Raw genomic sequence first — 19,138 nt, 5'->3', positions numbered from 1 at the left:
CTCATTTTACTATGCCCTTCAAAAAGCACTTATTGGCCCCCTAAACTTGGTAACAACCCAAACTTGTTGATAAATCATTTTCCTCACAAACCATCCCATGCCTTTCTAAAATGCTCTTGAAGCTTCTTTCACTGGTTACATACTACTTATTTGTTCCCAATATCAGACTCTGTATCTAGTTTAAGATACCTCAGAGGCTGAAAAGTCAACACGCTGGAAAAAAAAGTTTTTTAAGTGAAAAGCTTGCCTCAATTACAACTTAGAAATTTGTTACTCCCTGTCATATTTACAAGAGAAGAATGTTAAACATTGGTAAAAATAAAACCCCCAGGAAACATTATTTAAGTCTCTGTTTCTAATGATGTGGATTTTCATAGACAGGCCCCTGTTTTGTTGTTTAGTCATTAAAGTCATGTCCAACTCTTTGTGACCCCATGGACTGTAGCCCACCAGGATCCTCTGTCCATGGGATTTCCCAGGCAAAAATACTGGAGTGGGTTACCATTTCCTTCTGCAGGGGATCCTCCTGACCCAGGAATCAAACCCATATCTCTTATGTCTCCTGCACTGGCAGGCAAGTTCTTTACCATTGAGTCACCTGGGCAGCCCAGACGGACCCATACCTCTTACAAATACCAATCATGTTAAGAACGTCCCAAAACAAGTCAGTTTACACAATGATCCTTGGGGGTCTGTAACAGATTTGTGACAAGGAATGGAAGGCAGCCAGTGCAGATGAAAAACACCCTGAACAAGAGCTTTGTTTCGATTTTACCACGCAGTAAAAACATCAGTAGAAGCCAGTTCCTAGTCTCCAATTCACATCACTACACAGAAGGAACTGAAAGACTATCGTTACTCCTGAGTCTGAGAATGTGGTATAGACCAGCAGTAGTGCCGAGAGTGACCAGCACCAACTCCAGAACCTGACAGAAGCCCCACAAAAAGATGTGAAGAGTTCCAGTCCAGCCCTGTGTCCATCAGACTATGCACCAGGGACTGCCAACCTAGGACACCAACATCTCCTACTCCCAACACTAGGACCTCGGCAAGTGAGGGGGTCAAGGGATCCAGAGTTTAAGTCAAACAGGCACTTTGTAGATTCATTGTTTGTTGATGTTATTTTTTTGATCACTGAACCTTTGTACAACATTGTCAAATGAGATTCACTGAACTGTTGATTGTCTTACAGGGTGAGCTTTTCATTTTTTCCTATAGGAACTGAATAAATTCAAAGCTCCCATATATAAAGCCAAAAGTTACATATTTCACCCTAATCTCTGTTTACCACAACAGAGGATAATATTTTATCTTGAAATAATTTAGTTTATTTGACAGCTTTAGAAAGACACAACCCACAGAAAATTGATAAGCCTGATGTAATGAAAATAAATCAATCTTCTAAAAAGCCATCCAATAAGACCACCTAGTCAAATAAACAGATGTGCTATAAGGAAAAAGAAAACTACACCAAGATTATTAGAGGCAAGCAACAACTGTAACAGACTGATAAGCAAATATCTCCTTGTTTCTGGACAGACTGCTTATTGAACCACCCAGGAATACCACTGAAACAAGGCTATACAGAAATGAGCACATACAGATCAATATTCACAATCTGACACTCATGTAGAAAAAAATTCCACCCTTGCTAAAAGACAAAGTTATGAAGCTCTATGCCACTGGCATGGAGACAATAATCAGGCTAAAGATATTTACCAAATCACTGACTGAAATTCATATGTTTAGAAATGCCAAAACCATCTAAAGGGAAGTGGGAACTCAGAAAAGTTCAAATCCATAAGAAAAATAGTGAGCAGAGGTGAAAAGAGGATCTTGACCTCTGTGACTTGACAAAACAGAAATACTCATTTACATAATAGGGTACCAACTGGGAAGAAGGGGACAAAGGCAATAAGGGTGGGTGGAGGGTGGGCTATGTGGAAGTATATCAAGATGTGGGAGTCGGGGTGTGTGGGTTACTGAGGAAGTGGGGGTCACAGGAACATGGTGGGAATATGTGATGGGCTTAGAGAGATATAGGGGACTATGCGGGTTCCTAGGGAGATTAGGATTGGAGAAGGAAATGGCAACCCACTCCAGTGTTCTTGCCTGGAGAATCCCAGGGACGGGGGAGCCTGGTGGGCTGCCGTCTATAAGGTCGCACAGAGTCAGACACGACTGAAGTGACTTATCAGGGAGATTAGGGGGTGAGAGGGTTGAGGGATACTGCGGTGGGCAGGTAAAGGTGTGTGTGGAATGTAGGGGGGATGTGCGGAACTGTGGAAGGTTATTTGGGTCATGGTGGGCTACAGGGAAATGTGGCAAAAATTAAACTGAAGATGTAGATTACTCCATTTATAGGAATATCCCCTGTTTTAAATAAATCGTGCTGACTTTCCTCATAAATTCAGGGACTCAAAAAAAAAAAAAATTCAGGGACTCAAAGTAGAGACAACTGAAGTACTTAAGGTCAGGAATTTTAGTGTACATTTGTTTTAGAGCAGTTGGGGACTTGAGAAATAAGATTACTAAAAATGAAATGAGGATGTCATCACATGTCACCTCTGGAATTACAGAACATCAGTTGATACTAACTCAAAAGGACACAAGCACCCAAATACTCGTAGCAGCATTATTTACAATCACCAAGATATAGAAACAACCTGAGTGTCCATCCACAAATGAATGGACAAAGATGATGTGGCATACATTATATATGTATATAGAGGCTTCCTCAATGGCTCAAGCAGTAAAGAATCCCCTGGAGGAGGGCACAGCAACCCACTGCAGTATTCTTGCCTGGAGAATCCCATGGACAGAGGAGCCTGGGGGGCTACAGTCCACGGGGTTGCAATGAGTAGGATATGACTGAAGTGACTGAGTGCACCCAAACACACAATGGAATACTACTCGGCCAGAAAAAGAATGAAACGTTGCCATCCGCAGCAACGTGGATGGACTTGGAGGGCATTATGCTAAGTGTAGTATAAGTCAGACAGAAAGACAAATACTCTATATTACTTAAATGTAGAATCTAAAAAATACAACAAACTAGTGATTATAGTAAAAAAAAAAAAAAAAGAAGAAGAAGAAGCAAACTCACAGATTTAGAGAACAAACTAGTGATTACCAGTGAGGAGAGGGAATGAGGGGAGTGGCAATATGGGGGTAGAGGGAAAAAAGGTTATTATGGGATTATATGAAATCAACTGTGTTAAACTTGACAATTGTAAAGCACCACAGAATTTAAAGACTCTTTCATTCAATTTAAAAAAAATTTTTTTAAAGAAGACAAATGACAGTCTTATTTCCAGACGTATGATTTCTCTGCCTGTTCCTTGCCAACTGGAGTTCCATGAAATTAAGTAGGGACAGGAATTGAACATTGCAAAAAACACACCAAATACACACATCTCCTTTCCAGTTTCCTGCGAACAGTTTTCTCCTTCTTCTCAATATCTCCTAGCTGTACTTTCTCTATTTGCTTTTCTGACAGATGGCAGGGTGTCTGAACGAATAGCATCAATGTTTCAAAAAGCATCACATTCCATAAAATGTGCATAATTTGGTTGACCCCTATTGGGATGGTTTCTCACTTCATGGCTATTTTAATTTCCAGCTCATTTTGAACAATAGGGTCAGACTTTGACTAAAGCCAAACTTCAGACATAATTTTAGTTTCAGCCTTCTCTTAGTCCCCAAATGAATAGTTATTCTGCGCAAATTTCATTTTCTACTCCTCTTTCAGTTCATTTGGCAACAGTCAGGCCTGCATAACAGATCTTTTTCCCCAGTAAGATACGTCTTGTTCACTTACACACACAAATACAATCTACTCAGAAGTAATATATTTCTGAGATTTCAGAGAACTTTATCTCCATTTTCTTACCTCTGAATTATTAAGGTGACATTTGTGAGTTCCTGAAAACCAGCCATCACTTGAACATTGGTCAATGTCCACCTTCTGAAGATTTATGTCTACTTTCATGACACCCCTTAAAATAGAGAAAGACAAAAAGAACAAATTAATCTGAGCTTTTACAATTTCTAATTCTGTGTTCTAACCTAAAAATCAGACAAATCGGCACAAGAATGCACTAAAATTCTCCAAATTGCCTACTCACACTCATCTAAAGTGTGCCAGTGTAGGTAGGGACAAAAGAACAGAAACAGCAAGTTATTCGTTTTGTGTAAGCACCAAAGGCGGGCTCTGTACTGTTCTCTGTTTCAGCTCCCTGTATAATGCCTGGCACACAGTAACTGTTCAATAGTATTTGTTGATTGGCTGAACTCCAGACAGAATTACTGTGGACATGGAAGCAAAGCTGACTCTGAAATAATACTTGCTCCCAAAACCTCTTTTGTCAAAGTACATTTTTTCAAAAGCCCTTCTCTCATTTCTTTCTACTCCTACTTCCCAATGCAGGGCCAGGGATGGGAAGTTTGGGGCAAGGGAGGAAGAAGGAATGAGTTAAGAGGGGAAGATAGGATCAGAAAGAAAGCATCTCTTTCCTCAAATTCTTTGTATTATAGTTCTTCTAGCTACAAAACACACACATAAAATAACAAAACAAATGTAAAAGCTATACAGCCAACAATTTTTAAATCTAAAATATTAATTTAAAAACATTAATGATTACATCGTGCCAAACTAAATCACCTCTCAGAAAAGGAATATGGTACAACAGCTAATTCAGGAAGCCTGATACCACATGTCATGACTCATTTTTCTCATCTCTTTTCTCCTTTTAAACTACTGTGAAATTTTCTGACAGAGTGGGTTAATGTCTTTTGGGCTTCATCTAGAGTGAATAAATCATTTACTTTTTAAGGCTGTTTCCACTCTTTTCATATTAACCTGTGACAAAGTATGTACTACACTACCTAGTGCTACCATGCTTAAAAACAAAGAGGCACACCAAAACCTGATATCAGCATTTAGTTATCCAAACAACCCAGAATATATGTAAGTTCATTTTTCAGAGGATCACTCAAAGGAAGATGCAAAAATTTATCATAAAAAACTTCAGAGAAATAGCCCTAGTTTGCAAAATACTACCGCTGTGGACTATAATCCCATAAAACAAATACTATTTATGCAATAAAGAGCTACATTTCCAAGCCGTGAAAGTGAGTCGCTCAGTCGAGTCTGACTCTTTGCAACCCCATGAACTACACAGTTCATGGAATTCTCCAGGCCAGAATACTGCAGTGGGTAGCCTTTCTCTTCTCCTAATGCCTTAAAACCATTTGCTCTTTCAATACATATTTATTGTCTGGTAAATATACATATCAAGATAAGAGATGCCACGGTCTCTCCCAAGAAACCCCAAAGGTTTAAAATGTCTTTAAAAGTATCGGAATAAAAAAAAAAAGTATTGGAATATTTCATAGAGAATGGATGCTAAATTCTGGGGAATGTGGAAAGTTAACACTTGGGGTACAACAGGCATTCTATAAACACTGGTTGACTTGCTGTCTTCAGCAATCGGGACCTCACATAAAATTGTGCTCCACACATTCATGCCAATCAGGCAAGCCCACTCCAGGCTCTACTTAGGTCTTTTGAAAATAACATATTCAGCTTTTCATTCATTTAATAAATTACTTATCAAGCATCTACTATGGGCCAAAATTATTCTTGGCCTCTGACATTAGTTAGCTGAAAAAAAAAAAAAGTTCCTGCCTTCATGGAGTTTAACTCTAGCCAGACAAATAAACCACGGTTATAATAAATAAGTATTCTTCCTTGGAAAATTTCATGAGTAGAGGAGCCAGATGGGCTGCAGTACATGGGGTCGCAAAGAGTCGGACATAACTGAGTAGACACATAATAAATAAGTAAATTAAACTTAGTAATACAAACTATAAGGTGAGATGGAGGGGAAAAACTACCTTCAAGTAGGTAAGAGGGATGGACGCGAGTACAGAGTAGGTCAAGATTTTTTCAAAGGGTGGTCAGGATAGGCCTCACTGAAGTTAAGATTTCTAACTCGCTGGTTCAAGGTATAATTACGGGTAGTTTTGTATTCACACACTAAGTTACCAGTCATCATCTTCTACGACATAAAATTTCCCACTGAACTATGTCCGCTATGATATTCTTGAACAGCTGAGGAATGTAAGTAGCAAACCAATATAAATATACATTTCTATTCCACAAGTTTTCCTCCAGTAACCGCTACACTTTAGTCGCAAGATAGTGAAGATCTCAAAACCCTCCAGAGCTGGCTTAAGAACAAGGGCTAATTAGGGATTCCAGAAGGATGCAATTACCTCTGGTCCCTTCCCTGGGAAATTTGGTTTAAAAAACTGGTATCTTAAGGGCTAGAGTTTTCCGCCTTTTTTTTTTTTTTAACTCCACATTCCTACAGAAACAAAAAGTCACCATAGACTTGAAACCCAGTTCTGAATGCTCCCAGGGCTCAGTGCAAAGCCACCAAAGGTAATGAGCCATGCGCTTACCAGCTGGGAAATCAATGCTGACTCATCTTCATTAGTACCTGGGCCTTGGCGCCTAGGGAGCGACAAAGCCCTCGGGAAGGCACCGACACTTCCTGCAGGGTAAGTGGAAGTCTGCGAGACTAAATTGGAAAAGAAAGCTCTCCGAGTGGCGAAAATCATGCAGCCAAGTACAAGGCAGACGCTCAAAAAGCTAACAGCCCCACGCATGCGCGCTGGCAGGGCTTGGGCCTGGGAAGATCCACGCCAAGCCTGCAAGCTGCTCCCCTGAGCACTCTCTTCTGAGGCGGAAGTGCTGCTACCACATCCAGTGAGCCGGCACCGCTAGGAAGCGCTGAGGGCCCAGAAGGGGCTGGTGTTTGGTGGGCTGAAGACTGGAAGACAAGGGCCAAAAAGAGCCTGGTAAGTGGGCTCCAGAGAATGGAAAATATAGCAGGTAACGTTCCCCAAATCTTTGGGTGCTTAACTGACCCGCAGACTAGCATTTTTCTCCCCTTGTTCCTTTGACTTCCAAAAGGCCTCAAGGCCAAAACAAGGTTCATCCGCCAACCAGGTTTGGAATTTACCTAAAGTTCTCTGTCCGTGGATGGGCTTACGTCCTTAAAGTTACCTGGTAGGTAACTTGTTTGTTGTGAAACTCACCCCCCAAATCAAAACAATTTGTCAAGTTCCTTAAATTCTACTCCCTTCGGGTACCTTGACCCTTTCCCTCCATTTCTGCTAATCCTGCCTCATTCAGGCCTTCTTCATCTCTCATGGAGCTAAAAAATTTCTGTAATAGTCTACTTATTTGGTCCTGTCTGGCATTGCACCAGTGAAGGTCTTGATTTATAGGCCCTTCTTTAAGAAAGGTTTAGCATCCTTCTTTAAGAAACAAGCACAAAATCATGAATACTTATTTTTATCACAATATGACCCTTTGGCCTTAGGTATTTGTGTTACTACTGCTGAATGGGTAGTAATTTCATTACTAGAAGGCTTTTCTATACCAGGATGGCTAGCGATAAGTTAGATGTGACTACAAACTAACTTAGTATGTATTGTTAAATAATTCAGAACTTCTGCTTAACCAATTTCCAAAAATGCCCACAGCCCAGGGAAAATGTAATGGAGGGCAAAATTATAGTATAAAGAGACCATTCAGTTATAACTTCCTGTTGCAAATTTTACACAAAAACAGTTAACCACAAAACTCATTGTTGGTGCTTGACCCAGGACATTAGAAAGTTCCCTATGCAAGCAGGGGGCCCTAAAGCTTAACCATCAAACGCTGCTGTCTATTTAATCTTTGGAATACGTGAATATGATCCTCACAGTTACCTGCTTAAAATCAGTATTTCCCACTCTCCTGAAGAATGAAATCCAAATTCCTTGGTATAACATTATATCCAGGCCCCTCTTGTTTCTGATTTCTCCATTCACTCACTCACATACATTCTTTCTTCTAGACAATTCAGAATTAGTCTGAAAGGTCCTAAATAATTCATGCTATCTCAGAAAATCATTCTTTTATATATGCCTTTATACCTGAAGTCCTTTTGCCTAAGCTGTGCTCTCCCTATCATAGCTTCTATCTGGCTCTTTTCTAAAACCTTTCATAAACTACAAGTCTCATTTAGAAACTACTTCTCTATTCTCCACATGATATACTATGCTTACCTTCTTTATACCATTAGTACTCTTTATTATAATATTTGGTTTTTAATTGATTTTCCCATGGGCAAAATTTCCATTGTCTGTCTTTTTAATATTTTCCCTCAACCCCTAAATGTTCAGTTCAGTTCAGTTCAGTCGCTCAGTCGTATCTGACTCTTTGCAACCCCATGAATCTCAGCACGCCAGGCCTCCCTGTCCATCACCAACTTCCAGAGTTTACTCAAACCCTAAATGAGCCCACCCCAAAAGTTAACCCTGGAAAATGGCAGATGCTAGAGAGATGCAAATAGTAGCTAAAAAAAAAAAAACCATGACCAAAAAGGGAGAGAGAGAATGAAAACCCAAGCAAACAGAAAACTATCATGGACTGGTATGGGCTAATGAGTAGAAAGAAAAACTGGATAGGTTGACAGAAAGTTTTGAAAATCTGCTTTTGTTTCTTCACCATGTCACCTTGGGCAATATTTTTCTTTTTCCATCACTACAAAAATTGACAGTAACAGCCCATTAGTCAACATTGAAGGGGAATCAGGGCAGAAGTTCAGTCAAAATTAAAGAGTTGATAAAAACCAGATGCTGGTAGACCAGCTGCCCTTAGTGGTTTACTCCAAACAATAGATGATCAGAACAAGGTCTGGTGCCTAACAGGGGTTGCTTACATAACAAAAGCGTGAAACCTATGGCACTGGCTTTGGGTTCAGGCAGAGGCAGAACTGGAAAGGCCTTAAAAGAAATGGTTAATAAAAACCAGAACATGGTGAGTCTTAAAGGACAATGTAGAAATGATACTGGAGACGGGAAAAAAAGCAACCTTTGTTGTATAACAGTTGGAAGTTTGGCAAAGCTGTTACTTGTGAGCAAATGAACTTGTGGATATGGCTAAGGAATATTATAAGTAAAATGCAGAGAGTACTATCTGGCTTTTCCCAGCTGACTGTGATGGAATTCAAGGAGAAAAGCATGAACTAAAGAAGGGCTGCTTGTTCTTTGTTTTTGGTGTTTTGGGTTGTGTTTTTTTTTTCGCTTTTTAATTTTTTTTAATTGTGGTAAAATAAATAGAATAAAACATACCATCTTAACCATGTTTAAATGTAGTTTAGTAGTGAAACTGTTAGTCGCTCAGTCATATCCGACTCTTTGTGACCCCATGGACTGCAGCCTACCAGGCTCCTCTGTTTATGGAATTCTCTAGGCAAGAATACTGGACTAGGTAACTATTCCCTCCTCCAGAGAATCTTCCCAAACCAGGAATCTAACCCAGGCCTCCCATGTTGTAGACAGATTCTTTACCAGTAAAGATTCATTTGCCACAAATTCTGAGCCACCAGGGATGCCCACAGTTTAGTAGTATTAAGTATGTCATATTGTTCTGCAAACAATCTCCAGAACTCTTTTCATCTTGCAGAACTGCAATTCTGAATCCATTAAACAAAGGAATTCACTTCCCCTTGAGTGTGACCTTAACTTAGTGATTCATTTATAATAAAGTATGGAAAAGGAAAAATAGTAACTTTAGAATGGACAAACCTGAGAAACACCGCACTAAGTGACCAAGGTTAACATCAGCAGTAAAAAGATATTGATACTGTGTACTCTGTGGTATAATACAGTGAGAAGGGCATTTCCCCTCTATTGTTTCCTTCCCAAATGCCCCTAACCTCAGTCTTAAGAGAAACCATTAGACAAGTTCAAATTGAGGGATATTCAACAAAATACTTTACCAGCACACTTCAGAAGTGTCAGTTGGTAGTTGATAACATAAGAGAATATGATTTAAAGGCAAGAAATGACTGAGAAATTCACAGATTGGAGAAGACTAAGAAAATATGAAAAGCAAGTGATACATTAGTTTGCAAGGGCTGCCATAACAAAGTACCCAGACTGGATGGCTTAAACAACAGAAATTTATTTTCTTATAATTCTGGAATCTAAAAGTCCAGGAGCAAGGTGTAAGTTGGTTTCTTTTGAGGCCTCTCTCCTTGACTTGTAGGTGACTGTCATCTGTCTGTGTCTTCATATGATCTTTGTGTGTTCTTGTGTCCTAATTTCTTCTTATGAAGACACAAACATCTTGGATTAGGGCCCATCCTAACAAGCTCATTTTAACCTAATTATCTCTTTTAAGATCCTGTCTCAAAATACAGTCACATTCTGAGGTGCTGAGGGTTAGGATTTCCATGTGTGAATTTTGGGGAAACATAATTCAGTCTATAAGATATGATAACCTATTTGGATCCTGGAAGAGAAATAGAAAATTAGTGGAAAAACTGAGGAAATCAGAATAAAATCTGTAACTTAGGTAATAGTGTTGTACCAATATGAGTTTCTTAATTTTGATCATTTCATGGAAGATGTTAACGTTATAGGAAGTTCAGTGAAGCGTATTCACCTAGGTAAGGTAAAGGAAACTTTATCATCTTTGCTAATCTTCTGAAAGTCTAAAAATATTTCAAAATAGTAAAAATTTTTAGTTATAAAAACACTAAACTTCTTTGAGAAAATAAATGGAGACTTAAGAATTAAAGAGAAAATATGCAAACAAGAAATATGCAAATAAATGCAGAATGAATAGATACAAAGTAATTAAAAAAAAAAAACTACATTAAAGACTTCGTGTGGATCACAACAAACTGAGGAAAATTCTTTAAGAGATGGAAATACCAGACCACCTTACTTGTCTCCTGAGAAACCTGTATGCAGGTCAAGAAGCAACAGTTAGAACTGGACATCAAACAATGGACTGGTTCAAAACTGGGAAAGGAATACATCAAAGCTGTACATTGTCACCCTGCTTATTTAACTTATATGCAGAGAATATCATGCAAAATGCCAGCCTGGATGAAATACACGCTGGAATCAAGATTGCAGGGAGAAATATCAATAATCTCAGATATGCAGATGAAACCACCCTTACGGCCGAAAGCAAAGAGGAACTAATGCGCCTCTTGATGAAGGTGAAAGAGGAGAGTAGAAATGCTGGCTTAAAACTCAGCATTCAAAAAACAAAGATCATGGCATCTGGTCCCATCACTCCATGGCAAATAGATGGGAAAACAATGGAAACACTGACAGACTTTTGGGGGGGGGGGCCTCCAAAATCACTGCTGATGGTGACTGCAGCCATGAAATTAAGACACTTGTTCCTTGGAAGAAAAGCTATGACAAACGTAGCCAGCGTATTAAAAAGCAGAGACATTACTTTGCCAACAAAGGTCCATCTAGTCAAAACTATGGTTTTTCCAGTAGTCACATATGATGTGAGAGTTGGATCATAAAGAAGTGCTGAAGAATTGATGCTTTCAAACTGTGGTGTTGAAGAAGACTCTTGCATCCTTTGGATTGCAAGGAGATCAAACCAGTCAATCCTAAAGAAAATCAACCTAGAATATTCATTGGAAGGACTGATGCTGAAGCTGAAGTTCCAATACTTTGGCCATCTGATGCGAAAAGCTGACTCATTGGAAAAGAACCTGGTGCTGGGAAAGAACGAAGGCAGGAGAAGGGGACGACAGAGAATGAGATAGTTGGATGGCATCACCAACTCAATGGACATAAGTTTGAGCAAACTCCAGGAGATGGTGAAGGACAGGGAAGCCCGGTGTGCTGCAGTCCATGGAGTCGCAAAGAGTCGGACGCAACTGAGTGACTAAACAACAGCAACACTATTTTCTAAAAGTTACCTGAAAGATGACAGTTAAAAGTTCCAGCAGCTGTTATTTTTTTAGTGGTATACTAGAAATTGAAGGAAATGCTTAACTTAGTAAAATTTGCCTCTATCAACTCTATACTTTGAAGGAAAAACATTTTCTTTTAAGATGTTCTCTTGAAATCAAAAATGTTTGTTATCACTGATGCTGTTTAACATAGTTACTGAAACTCACAACTAATTCAAGATTTCTAGGGAAAAAAATAAGATGTAAAGATCTGAAGAGAAAAGAGTAAACTGTCATTATTTGTAGATGATATGATCCTTTATTTAGCAGTAAAATCAACAGACAAATATGAGAACAAGAAGAAAGTTCAGCAAAGTTGGTAGATACCAGATCAGTGTTCAAAAATCTATATATACACCAACAATTTCCAGCAAAAAGTTATAACTGAAAATATTCCATTTAAAACAGGACAGAACCCATTATGTTAGTAGTTAACTTAATGAAGAATACACAAAACTTCTATGGAGAAATTTTGAAACTCTAATGAAGGCCAAATAGATTATCTGAATAATGGAAAGACATCACAAGCTCTCAGGGAATAATTTACTGTATTAAAAATGTCAATTCTCATCAAATGGAGCTATACATTTTATGCAGAACCAATCAGAATTCTATATAGATTTTTTTTTTTTAGAAACTTGACAGCTTTCTTTAAGTAGAAAAATAGAAGCTGTGAAAAGGGGAAAGAAGGAGGCTTTAGGCTTTGCCAAAGCAAATATTGAGATGTATTACCCAACCATGGAAATAAAATATAATAGTACTGACTAGGGACAGAAAACACACAGGAGAAGCACTGAAACAGAGAACTCAGAGACATACACATGCACATAAGACACTTGTATGTATTATAAAGGCTGATGGGGTGGAAACTTGGCTCACTAAATAGATAAAAATAACTGTATCCCTACCAAATACCATGTGCAAAGGTGAACTCCCAGTGTTAAAGATCCACCTGTAAAAGGTAAAACTTTAAAATATTAGTTAATTATAAGAGAATAATTTTGAGGCAAGGCATTGAAAGACGTCGTAAATAAAACCCAGAAGCATAAACTGTAAGGTAAAATTTTGAGTAAGTAAATAACATCAAAAATGTTAAAATAACTCAAGGGGAAATATTATGGTCAAAGTTACCTGAAAGATAACAGATTGGGCAATATTGCACTGTCTAAAGTTGACAAGGAAATAATATCTAGGATCTCTTGAAATATAACAAAAATATAGAAATCACAATAGAAAATGGGCAAAGGCTATAAACAAGCAGTTCAATAAAGAGCAAGCCCAACAGGTTTACAAGCACATGAAATGATGCTTAAGCTAATCAGTAATCAGAGAAATGCAAACTAAAACAATAGTGAGATGTCACTTTATATTCATTAAACTAACAAAAACTTAGAAAGCTGTATAATGCCAAATACTGGCGGGAATATGAGGCTATAGGAGCCCTTATGCCTTGCTAGTGGGCGTGTAGACTGATGCAGCTTGTCTATTGAGCAATCTTGCAATATTTTGTAAAATTACATTTACCCTTCCTTGTGTCCCAGAAATCCTGCACTTCAGTTTATCTCTCAAGGAAATTCTCACACAGGTCCCTAATGGGGCATATAAGCTTACCACAATGTCATTGTAATGGCAAGGAACCAAAGAACAATCTGTCCATCCCTGGAACTGGACAATTTCTACATACTATGCAGCAATAGAGTACAAGGCAGCAGTAGGGAAATAGACTGGTTGAATACATAGCAGCAGGAAGAGATTTTTAAAACAGAATTGTATAAATAAAAAGTAAGCAAAATAATGAGAAATACAGCAATCATCTACCTAAAATGACTTGTGCATAAATAGTACATGAACAGAAGAGCACATGTCACAGGTTCATTGCTAATGGGGTAGGGTCAAGGAAAAGAGACTTTTAAAGGGGACAAAGAGCAATTTCCTTTCTGTTTCCATATAATTGTAGAAGAATTTAGATTAATCTTTCAATCATCTTTGGGTAACTTCCTCATTTGGGGCTTCTCGTCCTCAGAAATGCCCACACAAACATCTCTAATCATTTAACTTAGACCCATCACTACAAGAAGTACAGGAGAATCAAGAACACAGTCTGATCACCTCTAGAGTATCTTGAAGAACTTGACGACAGTCTGTCTCAAAGCAAGAAAATGTTCTCCTCCCCCACACTACTTTGCAGCTGACATGTCCAGAGAAGCTTGCCAAAACTTTACATAGTGACAGATGTCTTCCATCTGTCTGGCTTCTTGTTCTTGGAAGGCTTTTTGGTAATCAGGTCACACCTTCCTTGGGAAGATCCATATATTTTTTTGTGGAGAAAATAAGTTTGGTTTTAAAAAAAGAGAACCAATAAATATAAAATGAAGTAAGGTCAATCAGAATGTCAGTTCTTCACCCACAAGTATACAGTCTTTGTATTTTGGGGCTCTTGAAGATGATCCTTTTTCAAAGTTAAGTTCAGCATACATCTTAAAAATGCTAGGGTTTAGGAGTTTGATAATAGATAATTGTCCTCCTGAAAAATATATTTTGAGTTTGCTGCTTTCCCAAAAGTAGCTGACTAATGTCTTATTTTACAGTTTTCCTTTACTGGAATAATTTTGAGATACATTCTGTTTCAATTTAAAATGACAAGAGGACAGTTTATTTTTCAAACACATCCAGTCTTCCTTATATGACCTCTTTGAATATGACCATTTCTAAATGGGGTGGAAACTCCCTTGTCAAGAAAACCAGTACAAAGAGATCACCTGTATTGACCCATTTTATTCAAATAACAATTCTATAAAAGAGAGAATATTTTTATTCATTTATAGATGAGGAAAATAGAGTTCAGAAAAGTTATATAATATGTCCAAAGACACTTTTTTTAATTGCTAGGGAAGGAAAATTAAGAACAAAGTATATTCTGTCAGAGAAAATAAAGATGTAATGTGAACATTAATCTATCTTAAAATATATAATAACAATGTTATACCTTGAGTTTCCTGGTGACCTCATTAAACAAGTCACTTATGTTAGTGCTTGGCTACACTACCTAAGTGAAAATGTTCTTTTTTGTTAGTAATTTTTTAAGTCATTAAATTTCTTTTTTCTGTTGGTTCTTACTCATATAGCTCTTCAAGTCAGATTGTCCATCTGATAATGTGTAGTTTTTTATTCTAAATTACTTTTTTCAAGATCCTACTATTTTATAAAAATATTTTATAATTTTGTACAGAAGGTAACTAAGTAAGCCTACAAAGTACATTTAAAATATTCCCATTTGAATTTAAATAAAGTACTTTGGTGGTTAGATACCCAACTATGAACTAAATATAGGGCTTACTTGTATGCTTTGAATCATGTGTTTTTAGTTATTATTTATTGGGTGCTTATTGTGTATCAGATATTACCTATGCACACTTAAAACATCCTCATTGAACTTGTTATATGACTGATACTATTCTCCCTAATTTGTATTACAACTATATATGGTCATTATCATTCTCCCTAAATAATGGTTGAGAAATTTGGGACACAAAGAGGTGAAATAGTATACCTAAGGTACAAACCAAATAAGCAAAAGAACTGAATATGATGTCCATATCTTTAGGTATAAAAGTAATAGAAGCAATCAGAAGACCTAAGTTTGAGTTCTTATTCATGTTGGTGAATTGAGCATGTTTCTCTACCTCATCCCTCCACATACAACTGTAATGGCAGTAAATAAATACAAGATGGAATAAGAAGTAGCTGACCAAAGATTTGACATAATTCTCTGGGATCCTACTGATGATCAGCTGGAGTGGTGGCAGCCAAGCCCAGGACATGCTTAGGAGAAGGCTGGAACAGAGGCGGAAACTGCTCTTTAAGCAGAATTTCCATAAAGGTTTTAATAACCAAAGTCAATAGGTTTCAAGAGTGAAAGTAGAAAATGAAGCAAATATCAAGGTGATGAAGGATTTCAAGTCGGCACATCCTCTCCTTGTGTGCAGTGATGGCACTTATTCTCAAGCTGAAAACAAAGGTCTGTTCTACAAAGAGCTTGAAAGAAATGCCTAGAAAGAACTAAAACTTCTAAATGGTTATTAATTCTCCCAGAGTAAAGATCTGCAGTGACCCAGAGACTGTGTGCTTCCTTCTCAGGCATCTAAAGGTAAATGTTGAAAGACTGACAGTCAAGGGGAGGTATGCTGAGGAACTCGGCCTATACACCTGCCACAGGAATGCATGCCATCTACCTGTGCATGTTAACCTGGTCGCTTGGTCATAAAATTATGACTGACAGGATCATATTTGAGATGAATTGGTAGTATAAAGGAGAAGAACTGGTATGAACAAGCAAAATAACTGAACCTGTAACAAATAGCAATAGTTCACAGAACAGAATATAATCAATAGATATTTTCATTAATATTCTCAAAGAGAGTTAAGAAAATGAACATACAGTTATGATAAAAGAAACAATCAGAACAAGAAAGAGTTCATGGAAAGTAAGAGACTGACAAATGAAAACTAATTTTTCCAAAAGGTTAAAAAAAAAAATCTTCTAGAATGTAAAGTTAAAAAGAGATGAAAGATGAGAGAAAAGTAAAGAAATATAGGGATCAATCCAGAAAGGTGAATGAAAGTGAAAGTAAAAGAAAGATGAATACCTAACTATAGAAGTTCCAGAAAGAGAAAATGGATAGCAGAAAGTAGTTTTAAGCCATTATAAAAGAAAATTAGTGAGTGGAAAAGTCTAGTAGGGCCAACTAAGTGGTGAGGTTGGTGAATAAAAAGAATCACATCTAAACACATCATCATGAATATTCAGAACCCTGAGGAAAAAGAGAAGATATTAAAAGTTTCCATGAGGAGGAAAAAAGATTACTTACAAAGATACAATAAATCAGGTTAACATCAAGTTTTTCACCAGCAACAATGAATGCTAAAAACAATATAACCATATCTTTAAAATTCTGAGAGCAAAATGACTTTGAACCTATAATTCTGTATTCAGACTATCAATCATGCATGAAGACAAAGACACTTTCAGACATGGGAAGACTTAGAAATTTTATCTTACACTGATTCTTTCTGAAAAAGTATTTGAAATTGGACATTAAGGGGTGGGAACAAAAGAATTCTTGAAATAAGAGGACTAGCATCCAACACATAGTTGAATCCAAAATTTCAATAATTTGAAAATATTTCCATGATAGTTATTCTGTAGAAGGCCTAAAGCAATCGGTACAAATTATGGGACTCCAAGAAGAATGTCTTCAACATTGTAACAAAAGCAATGTAAATTTTCTTTAACAATGATTGATTAAGTTAGATGATCTTAGAAGTAAGAAAGCATAGGACTTCTTTTTGTTTCTTTAACATGAAAAGGAGAGCATTGGCAACTACATGGAAAGAAAATAGGTGAAAAGTTTCCATGCATATGTGCCCAAACTAAAGATAACATGATTTTGCACAACTGATCTAAAAAAGGGAGAGAGAATCCATTGGTCCTTGAAATTGGAACATTCTAAAAATGGCATAGATGCGTATATTCACATTTCAACTCTTAGAAGCAACTGATGGACAAAGCATGTTTTGTTTTTTTGTTTGTTTTTACTGCTGTGACTGAAAATGTAATCATCTTGAATTATCTAAAAATGTTGCATTAGGATCAAGAGGGTAAAAAAAACAGTAGAAAATACTTTTTAAACTTTATGGATAGAAAAATCAAAATAATCAAGGAAAATTTTTAAATATAATTAATAAAACAATAGAGTACAGTAAGAAGAAAATGCAATACAAAGAAGCTGAATCCCACATTTGTCATATCAGAAAAGCTAATGATGATTTTATTTCCCAAAATTCATAATCCCAGTTTTCCACTGATAGTGCTCTTCATTAGAGATGCACTTCTACCTGTACGTCCTTTCCTATGATGCAAAGTCCTCCTCCCTCAAATTTGTGTCCAAATGTTTATGCTGTCTCCTCTGGCTTTTCCAATCCTACTTCTCTATATTGAGCCTCTCACTGGCAGTTTCTGAGGCCCCTGACCTGACATCTTAACCCTCACCATAAAAGACAATACTGACATATAAGACAATATTGTCACCCTGCTTTTTTAACTAATATGCAGAGTACATCATGTGAAATGCCAGCCTTGATGAATCACAAGCTGGAATCAAGATTATCAGGAGAAGTATCAACAACCTCAGATATACAGATGATACCACTCAAATGGCAGAAAGTGCAGAGGAACTAAAGAGCCTCTTGATGATGGTGAAAGAAGAGAGTGAAAAAAACTGGCTTAAAAACTCAGCCTTCAAAAAATGAAGGTCATGGCATCTGGTCCCATCACTTCATGGCAAATAGAAGGGGAAAAGTGGAAGAAGTAACAAATTTTATTTTCTTGGGCTCCAAAATCACTGTGGATGGTTACTGCAGCCATGAAATTAAAAGTCACATGCTCCTTGGAAGGAAAAGCATGACAAACCTAGACAGCGTATTAAAAAGCAGAGACATCACTTTGCTGACAAAGGTCCATAAAGTCAAAGCTACGGTTTTTCCAGTAGTCATGTATGAATGTGAGAGTTGGACCATAAAGAAGGCTAAGCACAGAAGAACTGATGCTTTTAAGTTGTGGTTCTGGAGAAGACTCTTGAGCACCCCTTGGACTGCAAGGAGATAAACCCAGTCAATCCTAAAGGAAATCAACCCTGAATATTCATTGGAAGGACTGATGGAGAAGCTCCATTACTTTGGCCACCTGATGCAAAGAGCCAGCTCATTGGAAAAGACCCTGATGCTGGATAAGATTGAAGGCCAAAGGAGAAGGTGGCAGCAGAAGATGAAATGGTTAGATAGCAACACCGACTCAACGGACATGAAACCCAGCAAACTGCAGGAGATAATGAAGGACAGAAGAGCCTGACATGCTGCAGTCCGTGGGGTCACAAGGAGTTGGACACAACGTAGGGACCAAACAACAGCAACAAAAATAAAAGATAACGAAGTAAGTCAGGAAACACTAAATAACAAGACCTGCCAGCCACCAGCTCGAGAGAGGGGGGGACCCACAGGATGTCTTCCGAGGCATGCTGGTGAAGGGAAAAAAAAAAAAAAAGCTTTGCCCCTGAGTTCTCCTGCTGTCTGTGTTTAGAGAGGGTCTCACTGTACAATTTTAAGCCAGGGAGCAGGAAAAGCAGCCAGCTGGTTTTTACAAGAAGTTCTGGATTTTCATTCTTCAGCCTGCGTTGCTGGTCAGTTATTTCCATTTATTCATTCACAGTCAAGAATGGAACAACTATAGATAGCTTATTCTTTGGTTG

The 19,138-nt window shown here is 37.7% G+C and overlaps 1 protein-coding gene across 1 annotated transcript in view; it reads right to left on the bottom strand.

Annotated features, from left to right (window-relative positions):
* Positions 1 to 19,138, bottom strand: part of GPR158 (G protein-coupled receptor 158) — a 286,570-nt gene that overhangs the window by 250,321 nt on the left and 17,111 nt on the right. Inside the window, exon 2 of the mRNA XM_043480390.1 lies at positions 3,893 to 3,998. Within this exon, the coding sequence (XP_043336325.1) occupies positions 3,893 to 3,998 (106 nt within the window). The remainder of the gene's footprint in view (positions 1 to 3,892; positions 3,999 to 19,138) is intronic.

This window comes from Cervus canadensis, chromosome 10 (genome assembly GCF_019320065.1).
Source record: "Cervus canadensis isolate Bull #8, Minnesota chromosome 10, ASM1932006v1, whole genome shotgun sequence".
Taxonomy (NCBI): domain Eukaryota; kingdom Metazoa; phylum Chordata; class Mammalia; order Artiodactyla; family Cervidae; genus Cervus; species Cervus canadensis.
The sequence above is the reverse complement of the archived record's forward strand: the minus strand, read 5'-3'. Positions and strand labels throughout refer to the sequence as shown.